The sequence below is a fragment of the Balaenoptera musculus genome, chromosome 1, assembly GCF_009873245.2.
Source record: "Balaenoptera musculus isolate JJ_BM4_2016_0621 chromosome 1, mBalMus1.pri.v3, whole genome shotgun sequence".
Lineage (NCBI taxonomy): Eukaryota > Metazoa > Chordata > Mammalia > Artiodactyla > Balaenopteridae > Balaenoptera > Balaenoptera musculus.
This window is the reverse complement of record NC_045785.1, coordinates 68,540,474-68,561,257: the sequence shown is the minus strand read 5'-3', so window position 1 is coordinate 68,561,257 and position 20,784 is coordinate 68,540,474. Positions and strand designations below refer to the sequence as shown.

At 36.3% G+C, this 20,784-nt stretch overlaps 1 protein-coding gene and 1 pseudogene across 3 annotated transcripts; both read right to left on the bottom strand.

Moving 5' to 3' along the window:
* Positions 1–380: 380 nt before the first annotated feature.
* IFI44L (interferon induced protein 44 like) lies at positions 381–19,641 on the bottom strand. 3 transcript variants are annotated; one of them, XM_036863510.1, is made up of 9 exons: positions 19,567–19,641; positions 14,747–15,240; positions 14,173–14,221; positions 13,247–13,442; positions 6,850–7,002; positions 5,218–5,389; positions 1,761–1,861; positions 1,311–1,485; positions 478–1,156 (listed from the first exon to the last, which is right to left on the bottom strand). In XM_036863510.1, the coding sequence occupies exons 2-8, from the start codon at positions 15,228–15,230 to the stop codon at positions 1,315–1,317; spliced, it is 1,326 nt and encodes a 441-aa protein (XP_036719405.1). In that variant the 5' UTR covers positions 15,231–15,240; positions 19,567–19,641; the 3' UTR covers positions 478–1,156; positions 1,311–1,314. The 3 variants fall into 3 exon arrangements, with proteins under 3 accessions (XP_036719422.1, XP_036719405.1, XP_036719413.1); XM_036863518.1 differs by lacking the exon at positions 19,567–19,641 and adding an exon at positions 17,907–18,077; XM_036863527.1 differs by lacking the exon at positions 1,311–1,485 and having other exon boundaries at positions 381–1,156.
* Positions 10,237–11,871, bottom strand: LOC118900419 (annotated as a pseudogene).
* Positions 19,642–20,784: the final 1,143 nt, after the last annotated feature.

Genomic DNA, 20,784 nt, shown 5'->3' with positions numbered 1-20,784 from the left:
ACCTGCAGCTTTGCTTTAGGAAATATTCCTTTTTCCTTAACTATCCCTAAGGAATTCTTGCCCTTGTAATACCCAGGACTTCCCCAAAAAAGATAATAATTCTGATTATAAGTAAATTAGACTGCTTTAATATAAATAACTATTGAGCCAAAGCATATTCATTTGAAAAAGACTTTGAAATTTGAAGAAGAGAGTTAAGAGAAAAAAGAGAGAAAAAAAAAAACCCTGAAAACTATTTTCTGGAATTCTTTTTCTGTCTTTATTAATAGTCCTAACTTCTTCAGCTACCCAGAGAATTTTAGAATCATTTAGGAGCAACTGTATAAGACAACTTTGTTATTGACTTGCACTAGTAAACATATTTGATCACTCTACTTTGGGAACATGGCTAGGATGGTTTGGAATTCAACTAATGAAAATCAGGCATGGGTTCATTAGAGGAAAAAGGTTTTTTTTACAGAAACAAAATGTAAGTCCTTTGGAAATACTTGTTCTTTTTAATTAACTTAAATCATATTGTCATCCAGAGATAAGTGAAACATTCTCCCTCCTTTATTTATCTCCAGCATTTCATTCTCTCCCAGTCTTCTCCTCTATAAGGAGAGAATTTTAAATACATGGTATCACTCTGGGGAGGTTGAGAGAGATGCTTAATAGCAGGTATGCTTGCTCCCCGCCAGGCACTATGCTAATTTCTGTGAATACAAAGATAAGTAAAATCCAAACTCTGTTTCTTAAAAGACTCACAATTTATTTAGAAAAGCAGATAACTATGTAACCAGTTTATACTCAATGTGATTAGTACTTGCATAGAGTTTTAAATTAAGTGTTATGGATAAATAATAAGGGAATAGTTAATTTTGCTGAGGAGATTTAGAAAGATGTCATATAAATTAAGTTGTAAATAGTGCAGAAATACAAAGGGTGGTTTGCAATAGAGCATATGTTGGCCCACCACTGCTTAAGGTTGGCCTTTGCACTTGAGGTGTGACTGATCCCAGAAGGAACCATCAGTTAGATGTTGTCAGAGACAGAAAGTAAAACATGAATAGAAGCAGAGTCTCAAAGAGGCTGTCAGCAACCCTGGTTTGGGCCAAGTGTCTGAATCAAGGCAACTGATGTCGCATGCAGAGCTGGAACATTCCAACAATTGCATCTGAAAACAAAACATAAAAAGAGTGAAAACAAAGCACATATTGTAACATGGCTGTCAGCACTAGAACAGGCAGATGGGTACCAGCCATCCAACTGAGGTATAGCTTAGAGTTTTTCCAAAAGCTTGTGAGAGGAGCAGAACGGGGCCAGATCACCTGTTTACTCAAGAGGCAAATCCTCTAAGAAGTCATCTGCAGCCCGGAACATCTGCTTCAGTGCAGAGAGGATTAAAATGTCCTTTAAAGGATCCATCTCCCGCTCTGAAGCATAATTTTCAACCACCAAGATATTAGAAAGAGGAATGCCTAGCATCTTGTTGGCATTCTGTATCTGTGGAAAAATGAATTTAATAAACATAAGTCTTATATCTGAAATTTGACTGATTTAAATATAATTCAAGAAACAGAAAAAGTAATGGCTTAATAAATTATTTTCGGAATATAATTATAATTCAGATCATTATTTTAAAGTGGGGTATAAACTTGAATCAACCAGGCAATTGATCCATTTCTTCATTTACCCATGAATATGTAGTGTTAGCGCACACACACACACACAGTACAACACTATTACAATACTATCTAGTTGCGAAAAGTATTCCTTACCTGGCTTTGAGAAATCATAGATTTATTCATCTTTAAGAAGTTGTCTTGAAGAACTTCATAGCAATTATTCACTTTAGTAAACAATGCTACATGTGCTACACCTATATCAAATAGATAAATCAGTTATTTTATATCATAAACAGCAGTGTATAAACAAGGTAATTAAATATGTGTGAAAACAGTACTCTGTAAGGTAAAGTTAAGATCAGGAGAATGCAATATCCCCAAGAAATCTCAATATGGGACTTGAAGTTCTTCTAACAGGAGAAATTATTTCTTCCAAAGTGAGAGATCATTTCTAAATGCAATTAAATTCACTGAGTTGCAATCAGCTACTATTCCATTCAAATAGTGTGTTTTAAAGTGGCCAGGGGGTAAAAGTGGTTGCTGAATCTTGAAGACTACAAAAGAACCCCAAGAAAGAGAAAGTGAGGAAGATTGTGTGTGAGCATTTATAAAAGCAAAGTACACTGATTTCACAGTTCTACTAAGGACCTCTTGCCTTTTCCCTCAAACCACAGAGATCAGATGAGTAAATCACACTCGGCTTCTAACTGAATCAAAGTTCTGCTTTACTAATAACTGCTTCCCCAGGAAGGACAGAGGGGATATCCCTACAAACCCCAAAGACATAAAAAGAATAAGAAAATACTACAAACAACTCTACATGCATAAATTTGACAACTTAGAAGAAACAGACTAAAACTACACACTACAAACTACCACAACTCACCTAATATGAAATAGATAATTTTAGTAACTCTAAAACTATTTTTAAATTGAATTTGTGGTTTTAAAAACTCCTGAAAAAGAAATCTTCAGGCCCAGATGGCTTTAGTGGAGAACTCTACCAGACATTTAAAAAGAAATTAATACCAGTTCTACACAATCTCTTCCAGAAAATGAAAGAGGAAGGAACACTTCCCAACTCATTTTATAACACCAATATTACCCTGAGACCAAAACCTGACAAAGACCACAGAAATTAAAAAAACAAACAAACAAAAAATAAAAACCCAACAACTACAGACCAATATTCCTCATAAATATAGAGGCAAAAATTCTTAATAAGATATTATCATACATGATTCAGCAATACATAAAAAGAATTATGCACCATGAACACATGGGTTTTTTTCCTAGGGAGACAAAGTTGGCTTAAGATTCAAATTCAGTCAATATAATCCACGATACAAACAAGCTAAAGAGGAAAAAACTCCCATGATCATATCAATCTATGGAGAAAAACCATTTGGCAAAATTCAACACCCATTCATGATTTAAAAAAAAAAAACCTCCTAGAGAAGTAGGAATAAAGAAGAACTTCCTCAACTTAATAAAGAACTATTATTAAAAACCCATAGTTGACATCATAGTGGTGAAACACTGGATACTTTCCTCCTAAGATCAGAAACAAGGCAAGGGTATCTGCTCTCACCACTATTATTCAACATAGTATTGGAAGTCCTAGCCAGGACAGTAAAACAAGCAAAGGAAATAAAACACATACAAATTGAAAAGGAAGACATAAAATTGTCCCCATCTGAGATGGCATGAAATCCTAAGAATTCAACAAAAAATCTTCCTAGAGCTAACAAACTATCAATATCCCACCAAGATTTTTTTGTAGAAATAGACAAGGTAATTCTAAAATTCCCATGGAAATGTAAAGGCACTAGAATAGCTAAAACAATTTTGACAAATAAGAATAACGTGGGAGGAATTATTTTACGCACTTTAAGACCTATATTTTTATTATTATATAGCTACAGTCATAAAGACTGTGTGGTGTTGGTAGAAGAACGAACACATAGATCAAGGTAACAGAATACAGAACCCAGAAATAGATGCACAAAAGCAAGGACAATGAATTTTTGACAACAGTGCAAAAGCAATACAATGGAGCAATGATAATCTTTTCAACAAGTGGTGCTGGAGCAATTGAATATCCATAGGCAAAAATAAAATAAAATAAACTTTGACCTACACCTCACATCTTACACAAAAAGTGATTCAGAATTAATCATATATTCAAATGTAAAAAATAAGACTATAAAATTTTTAGAAGAAAACATAGAAAAAATTTGGGGACTTAAAGCTTGGTAAAGGATTTTAGACACAAAATGAAAAGCATGATCCTTAAAAGAAAAAAATTGATAAATTGGAGCTCACCAAAATTTTTAAAATTTAGTTTTGTGAAAGTCTCTGTTAAGATAATGAAAAGACAACTGAGCACTAGGAGAAACTATTTGCAAACCATATATCTGATAATTGACTCGTATCTAGAATTTATCGATCTCTTAAAACTCAACAGTGAAAAACCAAAGTGTCCAAATAGAAAATAGGTCAAAGACATGAAGAGATATTTCCCTGAGGAAGACACATACAAACAAATACGTACATTAAAAGATGTTCAATGTAATTCATCATTAGGGCAATGCAAATTAAGACCATGATGAGCTATCACTATACACCTATTAGAAGAGTTAAATTTTTTTTAAATAGCAATAATGGCAAATACTAGCGAGAATACAGAGAAACTAGATCTCTCATATATTGTTAAAATATAAAATGTGCAGTAATTCTGAAGAGTTGTTTGGTGGTTTCTTAAAAAATTAAGCACACACTTAGCATAGGACCCAACAATCACAATTTTGGGGAATTATCCCAGGAGAATGAAAACTTATGTCCCACAAAAACCTGCACACTAATATTCAAAGGAGCTTTATTTGCAATAGCCAAAAACCAGAAGTAATCAAAACGTCCTTTGATAAAGAATGGTTAAAACAACTGTGGAATATCTATACCATGGATTACTACTCAACAATAAAAAGGAATGAACAATTGATATACACAACAACTTTGATGGAATTCAAAGGATATTAGGCTGAGAGAAAAAAGCCAGTCTCAAATCAGACATACTGTTGGATTCCATTTGTATAACATTCTCAAAATGACAAAAGTATGGAGGTGGAGGAGAGATTAGTTGCTGCCAAGAACTATAGATGGTGAGGATTGGGGGATACCATGACAAAGACTTTGTGGTGATAGAGTAGTTCTGTATCTTGATTGTAGTGGCAGTTACACGAATCTACATGTGACAAAATGACAAAGCTATACCAAACATTATAAGAGTGTTATATCTCCCGATTTTAATCTTTCTGGTCTAGTCATATAATGTGGGGAGGTGACTCCCCTATCTAGCCACAGGAAAATCACACATGACAAAAAAAAAACTATGGCCTTTCTAGTGTTTAAGTACTGAAGACTAGGATTTAGGGTCCTGCTTTCAATAAAGCCTTTGGATGATCTCCATCTGCTGTTGCCACCAACTAACCCAGGGCTCGGGAAATTGGATGAAGGGGGCATGGGACCTTGCTGTACTCTTTTTGCAATTTCTTGTGAATATATCATTATTTCCAAGTAAAAATATTTTAATAAGTACAATGAGACTCACCGCAGTTTAATACTTCTTTCTGAACTTGTTTGAACTTTGCCACCATTTTAGAGGAGAGATTGTCAATAGAGTTGATATCAAAGACATAAGCCACGCAGTGAATCCTGTCTTTCAGTGATGGAGAGGTGATGAAAGCAGGATGCTTGGGTGTAATTGGTTTATGGGGACTAAACTGTTATAGAAACATAAGGTAACATTTAGAGAGTCTCTGCTGAATTCTTTCAGATACAATTCATGTTTCAAACATGCCCACCACTAACCTCCAAGCCAAAACCTTCCCTTCCCCCCGATACTCCTTCCCCAGATTAGTTAGTAGCACGCCTTTCATACTTCCTCTCCACTGTTAGCATGGTGCCATTATGTCTTTTTTATAAAACAACACACTCTGTTGCTTTGGCAAAAATGGTGATTATAACTTAATTATCCATAATGGAAATATTTCAGAAAAGTACAAATAATGTTTTTTTAAAACCTAATTTCAAAACTCTTGCATACTTAAATGCACTAATTGAGAGAAAAGGCAAGAGAAAAATATATTGAAAATGCCATTTAAACTAAAACACTATAATTTCTTTTAATTTTACAGAAGAAAAAGAAACTAAAGTGAAAAAAATACCAAATTTTAAATTAACATCTCCTTATCACAAGACAATAATCTTTCCAGGGTTAAGAAAATAATTACAAAACATAATACAAGTCTGGGTTCATTATTTTTTTAACTCTATGTTTCAATGTTGGACTGAATTGATTGACTCTGTGCTGTGAAAAATGAAGGTGCTCATATGTCTATGATTTCTCCCATTTCTCTGCCCTGCTCCTCCTCCCTGTATCTTTATGTCTTTTTAGATTGTGAGCTTCTTAAGGATAGGATTATGTTCATATTCAAAACTAGCATAGTATCTGACACAAATTTGGTCTTTAATCAACAGTTTTTAAATAAATAAGTGCATAGTTAAGGTTTCCAATCAAGCACAATTGAGAGGCAAAGGAGGTCACTGCTTAGAAACTGAGGCTGATTTTATTGTACCTAAAAGAAAGGTGATAATAATGGTTAACTTTTTGAGAACTTAGAGTACATCTTCTCATTTAATCTGCTTAGCCACCTATGAGATGAGCATTAGCATTATCTACATTTCACACACACATGAAAAAACTAAGACTTACAGAGACAAGTATGTAACTTGCTTATGGGTACACACATAATTGGTGGCAGAGCCAACCTTTGAATCTAAGTATTTAAGTAGTGAAGCCTGATTACTTTCAGTATAACATCACACTTCAACAAAAAGTGGTTGTTTCAATATTTTGCCTAAGTGATTATTAAAGTGCAAGAGATTATACTACTACTTTCCTACTATTTTACATCATTGTAAAGAATGATATAAACACAGCTCCTCCTGAACTTTCCCTGGAACCTATATGAGTAGAATCTTGCCTTTTGGCTATATTTCTTAATGCTATAGAAAATAAGAGCTGTTATCTACTTTCCTTACATGAATACTTATTAAAGTACGGCAGTGTTGGTTGGTATTAAAACCACTTTATGACAGTTGAAACTGCCTGGGGTAAAAAGTCAATGAAAAGCATTGATGAAAATGATTTGAAATGTTTTAGACATTGAAGGATTCTTACCTGATATCTGTCTGGCACGCAGCCTTTTAAGATGTGGGGTATGTCAGCCACACATAAGCCTACTCCCTCTTTCTCATCCAGCCCCATGGAGTCACACAACATAAACGGCAGAGATTTACCATCTTTTCCATCTTTAACAGAATATATCCTATACTGTAAAACAAAACACAACAAGTATAAAAGTTCATTCTTCAACTAGCCTTCAAGACATGGCAATAGGAAAAATAGAAACTGGTTAATATTTTTAAACTGTGGTCCTCAAACATTTTGGTCTCAGGGTCAACTTAGACCCTTAAAAATTATTGAGGGTCCCAAAGTTATTTTATTCATGTGAGTTATATCTATTGACATGTAACATACTAGAAATTAAAACAAAAAATTTTAAATATTTCTTAAATCATTTAAAAATACAATTATGACCCTGTTACATGTTAATTATCAATTTTACAAAAAAAATTATTTTCCAAAAAAGTTATAGAAAAGAGTGGAATTGATTTACTTTTTGCAATTCTCTTTAATGTCTAAATTAATAGAAAAGAGCTGGATTCTCATATTTGCCTCTGCAGTCAATCTGTTGTGATATACTGCTTTGGTTGAAGTACATGAAAAGAATCTGGCCTCACACATACATGTAGTAGGCAAGGAGGGAGTATTTAATTTAACAGCTTTCAGAGAATTATGGACATTCCTCATTAATAATACATCAAAGCTGAACAAGTGATAATTTCTCAAAGATTAGCTGCAATGTGAAATTCATGACGTTTTCATACTATTACATTAAGTTCGTTGATCTATCTTACACTTTGAATACATCTTTTATCCATCCATGATTTTGTAACCTGATGCATTGGTCATTTGAAAATATTGGTTCACTGTCTTATCTGGATGGTCCAAATATTGGCACATTTCATTGTACAATATTAAAACATCATATTTGTTAATACCATCATAAATCTCATTAGATAAGTCTTTAAGTTCTTAAGTTTTCAAGCTCAAAGTGGTGGATACAAGTTTCCCAACGTTCTAATTTTTTCTTAAAAGCTCAAATGCTATCTTTGGTAACAAACCAAAGTTTGTGAAAAGTTTGTGAGTTGCTGTCCTTGAAGTGACAGGCTCACTTCGTGCATTTTCCCCAAAAATGTCTACCAAATACCCAAGTATGACTCAGCAAGTCTTTCAGTTGTCTTTTCAATCAAAAATGTTACATGAGAAAAGTTCAGCTTACAACTCAGTTGCACCAGTGCCCTTGCTAGACAACCAGCATATTTTGACATGCATTAGGAGCACTTTATATGCACTTCCCATTTCATCACACAAAATTTTTAAATGATGTGCATTTAAAAGTTGAGTTTAAATAAAATCAATAATCGTTACTGATTCATCAAGGAAATTCTTAAGTGAAACTGGCATTTTGTTTGTTTTTACTGCAAACTCAGTGGTAGGGAAGATTACAGTGACTGTAGTAGTGTTTGGTGCCATTGCTTGATTCATGCTAAGGTGCCAACAGATAAAATTATATTTGTTTGATCAATTCAAATGTTAATACACTAGAAACAGCAAAAAGCATCTTAGTGTTTTAAAAACAGTTTTAAGCTCACAGATCCCCTAAAAGAGTTTCAGGGACTCTAAGGGGTCCACAAACCTCACTTTAAGAAGCACTACTTTAACAAAGCTTCTTTTCTAGACACACTCAATCTGATCCCAAGACTATTTTTCAGGAAAACTCTGAAAAAGCTTTATTTATTGGTCAAATACACTTCCAACATAGACACAACTATGGAAGATTTGGGAAGAATCACAAAGAAAAGGACTTCTCAGAGACACCAGACAATACTCTAATCACCATTCTCCCACTCTAAACGAGGAAGTGGAGAATACCCCTGTAGCCTATTGTAATTTGTGTTTTTGTTTGTTTTCAAATGTGTTAAGAAATAGTAGTTTCATTTAACCAGTTTTCACAGCTGAATATTTATTCTATAAAAACTTTACTGATTGTACATTTTATATATAGTTCAAACTACTGAACGAAAAAAGTAGGTCCCAAAGATGCAAAATTACTACACCAACCAATCCAAGGTAAAGGCAGATTTACACGCTGTACAGCTCTCCGAGGCCAGGAGGTGGTCAGTTTTAAGTATAAATGTCAAAACTGTACAAAATAAGGTTTTGATTTTATTTCATTCTTCATACATTCCATATGATTGCGAGCTCAGAAGCCTACTGAATGGTAGGCATCTGGAATCAGGAATCAGTCCCCACTCCTGGCAGGAATGCAGGTGTCTATTTACACAGGGCACTCTTCAGACAGCAATCTGTACTTGGTATATTGTGTTGACATGAAAGCAGAGACCAAGAACATTAAACGTCGATATAAGGTAGTTCTTTCTCTTAAAAAGGAGTTTCTGCATTTAATAGTGTGCCAAAAGAATTTTAACTTATTAAATAAAATATATTCTAAGTGAACCTAAAAATTACACTTTATAAACATAAAAATACTTTTATTTTTGGTGTAATACATCAATCATATCTGCAAATAGAAAACCAAAACTGTATATAAAGTAGTAGTTTTCACCCAGCAACAAGAGGCACTTATGTAGTTATTTTTCAAAAGGGTCAGAAAAAACTAATTATATACCCACTAAGATTAACTTATAACTTAGATATCATACTTACCGCTATTCAGTGATTCACCTAGAGAGAGTGGTTTCTTCCTGTCAACTGGGTAAGAATCGAACATATTTAAAAAAGAAGGGAGAATCAATTGACTTCTCAGCGTGAATCCTACATGCGTTTTAGTGTGGGGGTATGTTCATCAGTGGGTGTTTAATCAGAAGTACTTATCCTGAAAGATAAGTCTTCCCATTGATTTAGAATTTTCCATCTCTGAGGTTTTGTACCTTCTTGGAGACAAGGGCATGCCTCAGATTTTTCTGTATTTCTATTTGGGGCAGGGGAGGCGAGGCTGGCTAACACCTCTTTAGATTCTGTTTTCGAGAGGGTAAAAAACAAGGAAAACAAACATTATTCCAGACTTTTCTGACACCCAAACTAGGAAAACACACTTCTTTTTTATACAGTCCTAGCCAAAGATAACAAAAATTAGAGCCTCAAAGAGCAGCCCAGAGCTCTCCATTATACTTTTATACCTGTGTGTATATTAAGTATAAAATAATGACGTTTGGACAAAGGAGCTTTGTAGTTATTTATTTTAAAGTTACAGTACTTAGAAACTCCTTGGTAATAAATTGCTTGGCTATTTCAAGTCCTGCTTCCAAGCGTGAGCGCCAAGTGAACGTGTTTCAGGCTGGGAGGGTGGGTCCGGGCCCCGGGGAGCCCCAGTCGCCCTGCGCCATGCAATTCCGGGGTCGTCTGGGGGCAGCCCGGCCGTCAGAGCTCGTCGATCTTCCTCTGCAGGTACTTGAGCATGGAGTCCATGCCCTGGGCCGAGCCCCAGATCTGCTTCAGCACCTCGCACTCCCGCTCGTTGACCTGCTCCAGCTCCAGCTTTCTGCTGCAGCGCACGAGGGCCTTGGATTCCACGAGCACAACCGGGTTGCAGGAGGCGAGCTCCTTAAGGCGGACCATGACTTCCCGGGTGAAGGTCCCGGGCCAGAACACCTGGGCGCCCAGGCCTTTGCCGCACGCCGCCTGCGCCGTCAGCTTCCGCCTGCTGAGCAGCGTTTCGTTCGCAGATGCTCCTCCCATTACCGTGGGAAACATAACGGTGGTACAGCCGTCTGGCCTCTGTCCGAAGATAGTAGCGGGTGTTTGGAACCGAGCCTTTTCATTGGCCCAAACCACGTCACAGAGAGGCAGTATGGACGCTCCTCGTCCAATGGCTGGGCCGTTTACGGCTGCAGTGATAGGCTTCTTAAACTGAATGAAAGCATTCACGAAGTTTCTGAAGGCCTCGGCCATCTTCGTGTTCTCCCTCTTCCGGTCGTCGGTCAGGCGCGCCGCAGGATGAAGTAGATGAAGTCGAGGACGCAGCAGAAGACGCTGCCCAGGCTGCCGAGCAGCACCGGCTTGCTGTCTCGGTGGCGGCCGTGCTCTCGGCGCTCTGCACTTCCGCCCTCACCTCTGGGTTGAGTGAGTTGTTCTCGGACGACTTCGTGGACAGCAGGATGTGGGTGAAGCCTTCCTGCTTCCGGACGACGATGTCCCTGTACCTGTAGGTGCTTTCCGTCTGCCTCACTGCCGCTGGTCGAAGGGCTGGTCTCGTCCGTCGTCGATGAATTTCCTCCTCCCGGTCGTCACTCCCGTGACCGACGTCTGCAGGTTGGTGGTCTTGTTGGCTGTCAGCGCGTCCGTGAATGGGGAGGAACCTTTCCCCTTCACGGCTAGTCCCGTGGCCATGGCCACAGTCAGGGGGCCGGACACCTGAGGCACCAGCGGGGGTATCCCGGGCCGGCCCCCCCATCCGCGGCCGCTCGGCGCCGGAGCCCGGCAGAGCCCCGACCGGCTTTGTGGCCGCCACCGCCAGCGCCACCGTGTCCTCCTGCCCTTGCTCGGCGGGGTCCAGTTTCTCGGGGCGCTCGTTCTGAAAGCCGTCCCCCGCGGTCCTGCTCTTGATAGGGCTCTTGGGCACGAGGATCTTTATGCCTGCCGTGGCCAGGTCCATGTTCTTCCGGTTCAAGAGGGACGGGGCTGGGTTCTTCCTGAACTTCTGGCCGGCGGCAAACAGCGGGCTGGTCTTGGGCTCGTGCTCTTTGCCGACCATTAGTGATTTAGGAGAGGCCTTGGAAAAGGTGCTGTTGGTGGGTCTGGAAATCTGTTTCCTAGCATTGTTCGGGGAGGTCCGATTGGTTCTGGTGAAGGTGCCCTCCTTCTGCTTCTCGGTGTGGAGCCTGTTAAAATCGTGGATATACTCCTCTCGGTTCACCAGGTGCTGCTCCGGCTCCCAGGTGTTATCCCCACTGTCTTGGCCTTCCACCGAACCAAATACTCTGTCTTCCCTTTTTTGTTTTTCCTTTTGTCAACGATCCTTTCAACCTGATGTGAGTTAGTGGTGGAGACCAACATACACGAGTTGACTCCTTTTCCAAATTTATCCGAACGATTGGTATTCGACAGTCTGTACCACTCAAGATAAGACTCTTCAGATCAGGAGTTAAAGCCATGCCACATCTCGGCAGAACAATGACTAATATCTTAAATTAGAGGTTATTTTCTTTCCCTGCTCAACAGCCCAACCAATCACTTATTCAGTTCTCCCAAGAATCTCAACCTATTGTAATTTGTGATGGAGTCAAAGCTCCCATTGCTCCATGAAATGCCTAGGAGCAATCCCACTGGAGATTTTGATCTAAGTGAATGGGGTTTACTGGTACCTCAACATGAAAGGAATTACATGAAGCATTAGAGTTAGATACTTAAAGTACATTATAAAATTTCAAGATCAATACGCACATTCGTAGTGACATTAACCATTAACCTGTTTCCTTTACTTCAATTCTTCAGAAAGAAGGGTCTCTGAGCAATAAAATATTCCATTTCCTTCACAAATACTCTGTCCTGTTTTCCTTCAGTGTATATAGTATTTGCATTCTATTTGGAATTCAGGGCTTACATCTTCTCTTAAAGCAATGCCTTAGGAGTTTTCAACATAAAAAGACGGCAGAGAAATTCTGTCCTGATGAGTACCGCTATTATAGCATCTATCACATTGAATACTACTTATTTTTTTATTAATTGCATTGGTCCCTGAGATCCCTCAGTAAAGGGACCAAGTATTATTTGCCCTTAGGTCTCTATTGCAACACAGTATTTAGCAAACATAAACATTTCAATCAATGCTTAATGTCCTGATTTGCTGTTGTGGTATCTTGCCTTGGCTCCTAAGGCTAGGCTGATATATCATAATAAAGCCACTGAAGTGGATAGAATATAGCCAACATCAAGAAATAAGATGTGATTCTTGAAAGTCCTAGAAAATGCTTTCAGTTATTGAATGTGACACAAAACTAAAATGAGCTATTGCTGTCTTATGCTAAATTATGCATTGACAATGTACAACATATTCCCAATCAGAAGATAACAATATTAGACTATAGCAATCATAGAAAAACAGAGCTTGATTATGAAATTTTCTATTAATTCCCTTTATTCTTTTTGTTTGTATGATAACATTGACAAGCACAGAATGGAAGTTTCTAGATAAATATTGCACTGTAATTGGTAGGTCTTTCAGGTAACATTTTTAAAAATGGTGTTAGTATTATACTTATTTCCTTAAATCTATTAATTTACAAATAAGATAGTCTTTATAGGAGCATTGATAGATTGATTTACCCCTGTGAAGGTTTAAATCGCTGTTTTGCTTCTCATGGTCATTTCTTATAAAATAATAATTGTAATCCATAAAACAAAATCCTCAGAAAATCCTGAAATAACTTACCTGTTCAGTAATGCTGGTGACATCAGACCCCACTATGGCTTGGTGAGTCAAATGGCCGTGGAAAATGGACTTCACTGAATTGAAAAAACTGGATTTTCCAGACCCCACTGGACCCAACAAGAGAATACGGATTTCTGAAACCAAGTCTGCATAGGGCCTGTAGGCTCTGAGGTCTGCTAAGAGACTATTTCTGTGCCTGTAAAAATGCAGTAGTTAAATACAACAGGCAAATTTCCATAAGGAAGAATACAATTTTCCTGGCGCTTTTCTTCCCTCTGAAAGGTATGGTTTAATGCTTACTCATTATTTTGATATTAACATCTGTCATATGACTTGAAAGGGTCTAAGGTTATACATTTTGTGCTTGAAGAAAATGCACTTACCTATATCTGACTAAGTTAAACATTAACCAGCAACCAAATCATTGCTGAACTGTTAGCCTTAGACCATATAAATCTAATAAGAAATAACAGTAACACTGAAGATGAATTTTCAGTAAAAAGGTTATATTAAGGAGAAATAAAAATAAAATAAATGCAATGCAGGTGTTTATCTATAAACTGGGGAGAAGGGACTTTGTTTTTAAAATTCTCCGAGGTTCCTCGAAAACTTTATTCTCAAGGAAAGGATTCAGAGGAATTTTCTAAAATGGTCATCTTGACTCTGTCTGGAAAACTTTGAATGTAACAGGGCCAAAGTGAAACATGAAGTCAAATTGTCATCAGGTGGATCTTAAAAGTTTCAGTTGGTAGTGGTTTTGTTTTTGTTGCTGTTCTACATTGTCTTGAACACATTATGTCTGGAACACTATAACCGATTTTTATCACTCCAAGTGATACAATTTTTAATTTTACTATTTGTTCATGCCATTTATACAGTTGGTGAGTAATGAAATGAGTAATAGATAGTCCAAGAAACTAACTTACTGTGTGGCTCTTGTTATCCTGTTTATGTAGCCTGCAGCATCCTTAATTCCTAAAGGAAATAAACAGCATAATAATGTTTAAACTTGTCTAGTTTAATGTGGCCAAGTCTACCTTCTAAATAGGGTATTGAGTCTTCTTGCATAACCCAGCTGAGCTGTTGGGTTAGGAGTTAGGGTCGGCAGCATAACGAGATGAAGAGGAGCTAAAATTTTCTTCTTTGTACATTAAGTCACTCTGCAAACTCATATAATTATGCCTAGAGGTCCTCGAGCTGACCCAAAACGTGTCACGTGTCAAAATACTGAGGCCTTCCCCCCACCCTTTCTCTCTCTCCATCTCCATCTCCACCTCTTCACTCACACTTCTCAACTTACTTTGATCAAAGCTGCCTATTCTTTCTGGGTAATAACCCCATAACCTTTAGGCCTTCCAGGTTTCATTTTTGAGCTTATAAAAAATTTTGTGGCATGAAATTCAATTGTCTGTCTCCTTTTTCCTTGTTCACGTAGATTAATTATGACCTACCAAACACAAAGACTAGAACCAGAATGTAGGATTATCTAATTTAACATACCTTCCACTCGAAAAACTTCACATTCCAAAAATCGGAAGCCTAAGTCAGGATTTAGTCCTAATTTTTCCACTAAAAGTTTAGGTATAACAATGGTTCTCTTGTGTAAATCTAGAGATAAGTACTGAACGGGAGAAATAGGGAACTGAAATTCCAGTTGGTCATTGCTAATTTTCAATGTTGAATTTAAAAATGCAGCTGTCATTTCCATTGTTTTATTCTTTTGAAATGAAAAATAGATGGAACTATTTAGCTTTCTAAAACCTTCAGAGATTTCAGGATAATGCCCAAGCATAAAGATACCAAAACTATTCTTGGGGCAATAAATCATTGTTACAGTGGATCCCTGACGAATGCACCTATTATACATATTGCTAATTCTGTTTCCATGGACAGTAGACTTATAAAGAAGTATCAAAGAAACATTTCCAAGCAGCTTTTGAAGACTCTTTTCCTCATTCCATGTCAGTGTGGTTCTCACTGCCATTGTTCTGTATCTAGTGAGAAAAAAAATTAATAGTTTGAGAGAGTAGTATAGCATTGTGGTTTCTGCTATACTAGTTCCAGTGAGTTATTTTTGCCTCTCACCCACTTATTTGGATTTGGATTATAAGGCTATATATATAGTACACACATACACATATATACATATATATGCATATATATAAAACTATAGGTAGATACGAAAAAATAGATAATTTAGATATTTAAAATATCATTAATTTTTTAAGGTCAGTAGAAAAAAATAAACACTGGATTAAAAAAATAGAGAAAAATTAATGAATTAGAACAGGGATCAGCACACTTTTTCTTAATAACAGATAGTAAAAATTTTAGGCTAAGTGGGTCATAAGGTCTCTACCACAATGACTCAACTTTGCCAATGTAAGGCAAAAGCAGCCACAAACCATATTTAAACAAATGCACATGACAGTGTTCCAATAGAAGTTTTTCTACAAAAATAGATGGCTGGCACATAGGCCATAGTTTGCCAACCCATGAATTTGAAGATAGAAATGAGAAATTAATTCAGAAAACAGTGTACAAAGAAAGAAATTGAAACATGAGAGGATTAAATAGGGAGGTCCTAAGTGGCAAAATAGACCATTAGCCATCACACCAATTCTTTCAATAAGAAAAATTAGAAACACAGGATAAACTGTAAAACAGATATATTTGAAAGTATTAGAGAGAAAAAAAAGCAGTGAAGAATTATGTTATTGGCTAAGATTTGGAAAAGAAGTGAAGACAGAGAGGTAAGCTTGGCATTTGATGCATCTGTCAACTTTAGAAGATGCTAAGAAGTTCAGCAAAGCTTTTGCTAGATTCATAGAGCTAGGGTAATATAGCACAACAAAGAGGGTGCCTTCACAACCCTCCCCGAGGCCATGCGTAACAATTATGATGAGCTACAGAGAAGAAGCACCAGTGGACTGGGAGATAGACTTAATTTCATCTCTAGTCTTCTCAATCTATAATCAGATTAAGACAAATGAGGATTGCCAGTGTCTCTAGCTACAGGACAGATGCAATATTAACTTTGGATGAAGAGAACATTTTCTTAACTTTAAATTACCTCTACATTTTCTTGATATTCAATGTCTCACACTCATCATAAACACAGGGGAGCAGACAAAACAACATGATAGAAAACCAAGAGAAAAAATGGAAAAGAAAATAGAAACAAATCCATACTGATCATGGAATTACCCATAGCAATTTTTAAATAACTAAGCTTGGTGTGTTCAAATAAGTTAAAGATAAGATTGAATGGTTGACAGTAAAATGGAAAAAAAAAATTTTAAGGAAATTCTGGACTTAAAAAAATATATCTGAAATTTAAAACTTGACAGATACATTTAACTGAAGGTTAAACACACTTAAAAGGAATAATTAGTTGGAAGAAACTATATCAAACTGAAACAATGAGACAAAAAGAAGAGGAAGAAAAACAAAGGACAAAAGAGACTAGAGGGTACAGTAAAATTAGCTAACATCTGTGCAACTAGAGTCTAAGAATGAGAGAAGGAAGGAATAGAACATATATTAAAATAGTCCTGCAAAACTCAAAAAAGCAAATCTCAAAACATTTCAAAACACTATAATTTTGAATAAGAATATAGGCTAGAAATCAGAAGAAAAAAAAAAGATCCCCTAATACATTAGAAAATAAAGAAATCTACTACTAAGAAATCTCTGGATCAAATAAGAAAACTTAATGAGATCTGGAAAATTTAATAAATGATAATAAAATATTATTGTTGAAACTTGTGAAATGAAGCTAAAACATACTGTAAAAAATGTATATAATTAAATGCATGTATTAGAAAAGAAGAAAGGCTGAAAATGAATTATATAAACTTCAACTTCACAACGTCAAGAAAAAAAGCCAATTAAACACAAAGAAAAAAGAAGAAATTAAATAATAAAAGTAAAAGCAAAAATTAATAAAGCAAAAATAAGTATACAAAGAGAAGATCAACAGAACCAAAGTTAGTTTTTAAAAAGAATAATAAGATGTGTAAAACATTGCTGATACTGATAAAGAAAAAAAGGTGGTGGGGTGACAATGTATCAAGGTCAAGAACATAGACAAGAACATGTATATATGCTACAAACAATAAAAATATTGTTTAAGCTGAACAATTTTTTAAAAATAAATTTGAAAATAAGCAAATTTGAAATGGACCAATTCTGAGAAAAACAAAACTTACCAAAACTGATATGAAAATAAATAGAGAAAAATGAATAATCTCATAGCCATTTAAAAAAACAGAATTCATCATTAAAGACTTCCCACAAATAAAACTCAAGGATAAGTGGGTCCAATAGCTAAACCAAACTTTGAGGGATCAACTTTACAATCTTGAACACTTCAAGAGAATAATTTAGAGACCAACACATTACAATGGCATTATAAGCAAGGAAATTTGCAAACTAGTCTCACTCCTAAATACTGATGCAAAAATCCTCAGCAAAATATTAGCAAACCTAAAGAAAAAAGAAGTGAAGCAGATTTTTTATTTAAACCTCATTCACAAAAGCAGCAAATAAAATAATGTTCCTAGGAGTAAATTTTTTAAATATGCAAGCAACTTCTGAAGAGATAATTATATGAAGAATGTTATAAAGGACATGAAAAATGACCCAAATAAAAACCTACCCAACTTTCTTGGATGAGAAAAGCCTTCTTAAAAACGATATCAATTCTTCCAAAATTTATCTTTCAGTTCAGTGCAAGCTCGATCAAACGCCCAAAAACATTCTTTCCATTGAATGTAAGAAGATGATCTGAAAGTTCACATTATATTTCAAGGAGCAAAGAAGAGCCAAGAGAGTTTTGAAGAAAAACAAGTTGAGACATATAAAATTATTATAATTAGGAGAATGTGAGAGTGGCACTAAGATAGTCAAGAGCCCTGAGACTGACCAACTTTCATAGCCAGGGTCCTCTAGAAAACAAAGCTTAAGGCCGAGTTTACATGCAGAGGCTTTATTGTGGGGTTCAAATCCAGAGAAATAAACATGAGGTAAAGCAGAACGTGAAATCGAGGACTTGACCAAATACAAAGTTGACACAACTGATTACTCAGCTTGGAGAGCAAGTAATAGCTCTATAGGAAAAGAATTTTAATTAAATCATATGATCCTCATAATCTCATAACATCCTTAAAAGTAAATTCCAGTTGATGTGAGGCACTAAATGTGCAAAGTTTTAGAAGGAAATGCTGGAGAGTATCATTATGACCTCTGTATTGGGAAGGATTTCTAAAATAAGATACTAAAAGTACAAACTATAAAGGAAAGAAAGATAAATTTGACTACATTAAAACTTAAGTTTTTCTTACAATAAAAGATACAACAATGCAACTTTAAAACACATTTATCCTACAAATATTATCCAACGTATAAATAAGAAAACCACAAACAACCTAATAGAAAAGTAGTCAAAGTATGTGAACAGGAAATTCACGGATGAAGTAACTCAAATGGGCTATAAACATATGAAAAAATGTTCAATAGTTCTAGTGACAAGGAACTGTAAATTAAACAATAATGAGATATCATTTCACATCAAACAAAAGTCCAGTGATACTAACAGTTGACCAGGACATAGAAATTCAAGAATACTTACATTGTCCTGATGGGCATGCAACATTTTGGAAAGCAAGTATATGCATAGCAGCATCGTTTATGGTGATGTTAGAAGATTGGATGTACAAATTTTGGCATATTCATACAAGGAAATACTAAAGGGCATTGAAGTGACTGAACTAGACCTATTTGTATCAACATGGATAAAGCTCAAAGAATTAATTGGAAAAAAGCAAGTTGAGAATGAGACTCTTAGTATGATACCATAAATAAACTGTTAATACAAAAAGCAATACTAGAGATCATTTTAGATACATACATATATACAGTTAAAGCATAAAAACAAGCATGATGATAATTTATACCAAAGTCTGGGTAGTGTTCCCCTCTGGGAAGGAAGAGAAGGGAAGATAATGTAGGAGAGACTCTTAGATAATTTCAACAGGATCTGTAATGCTTTGGTTTTCAAGGGAAAAAAAACCAAACCATTCTAATTAAATAAAGCAAATCATTCTAAAAATCAGATAGAACTGTATAAGATTACAGTAGAGTTCATTTATTCTCTATAGTTCCCTGTTTTTGAAATATTCATTGAAAAACAAAACCAGTGAAAGAGAAAACATGATCATTAGCAGTGATTTCACTCTGAAACTTTTTTCAAAGAAAGAAAAACAGGCAACTTTCTTCGCACACAGCTAGGAAACATTGGATGGCAGCAAGTCACTTACCGGTTTTTCAGAGTTGGACGAGGCTTAAACTGCTCTCTCTGATTTATGGAACAGCCACAATTGGGACACTGAAGGTTCTGCTGAGATCAGTGGTTTCCTGTTCATAAGAAAGGAAAGTGAAACTCAAAGCAGCAAACCATCAGGAGACAGCAAGCCACCTGCTGTTAAGTTTCTTTTTCTCTAGTGAAAAAGAGACAGGAAACAATAAAACAAACAAAAAAAAGATTCCTGTTGAGCACATGAAAAAGATCTTTGGTCCCCTCTGCAACCCACATCTAGGCATGCATGAAATGGCAATTATTAATTAAAAATTGTGATAAAACTAATAGTTAATAATTTCTTGTGCATATAACTATGTATTTGGCACTGTGCACCTACCTGCATTTTCCTAGTTTCTGCTCAAAACAATCTCATACAGTAAACACTATTAGCATCCCTATTTCTCAGAGTATGAAAATAAAACTTAAGGACATTAAGAGACTTTGCCCAAAGTAATGGAGCTGATAGAGTGGTGCAGCCAGCTGGTATTCAAAACCCAGACTCTCTGCACTGGAACAAACAGGTTATGATTTGGCTTTTCCTGAATGCATACATAAGGCAGTGTGCAGCCTCTTTTCCTGTTTCCTGTTTATACATTCATTCATTCAATACAGACTTAGATCCTGGGAAGGAAAATGTTGAGTAAGATAAAACCACTGCCCTCAGGGACCATGCTGTGTACTCAGGGAGACAGTGGGGTACACAGACAAATATGTTAGTGTGCTGAGGGCTACAAGTGGAATAAGAACGAGATTGTCTGGGGACCAGGATGACGGTGGCCTCACCCAGTCTTAGGGCATTAGGAAAAAGCTTGCTAGAAGATCAAAGTTTAGACTGAGACATGAATTACAAGGAAGAAGTGAAACAAGAGAGAGCACAGTGTTATGAGACCTCCAATTATTTCAGTCTGTCTGGAATGGAGTGACAACATCAGATTGGCAGGCAATGAGGCTAGGGAGGTGATCAGGGTTTTAAAAGATGCAGACGTAGAGAATGGACTTGAGGACACAGAGAGGGGGCAGGGTAAGCTGGGACGAAGTGAGAGAGTGGCATGTAGTTATATACACTACCAGATGTAAAATAGATAGCTAATGGGAAGCAGCCGCATAGCACAGGGAGATCAGCTCAGTGCCTTGTGTCCACCTAGAGGGGTGGGATAGGGAGGGTGGGAGGGAAACA

Coding starts and splice junctions, on each gene's coding strand:
- IFI44L (XM_036863510.1), bottom strand. CDS start 15,230: ATGGCAGTGAGAACCACACTGACATGGAATGAGGAAAAGAGTCTTCAA. Junction 7,003..13,246: donor TCACCAGCATTACTGAACAG/GTAAGTTATTTC, acceptor TTTGTTTTACAG/TATAGGATATATTCTGTTAA. Junction 1,486..1,760: donor CTATGATTTCTCAAAGCCAG/GTAAGGAATACT, acceptor ATTTTTCCACAG/ATACAGAATGCCAACAAGAT.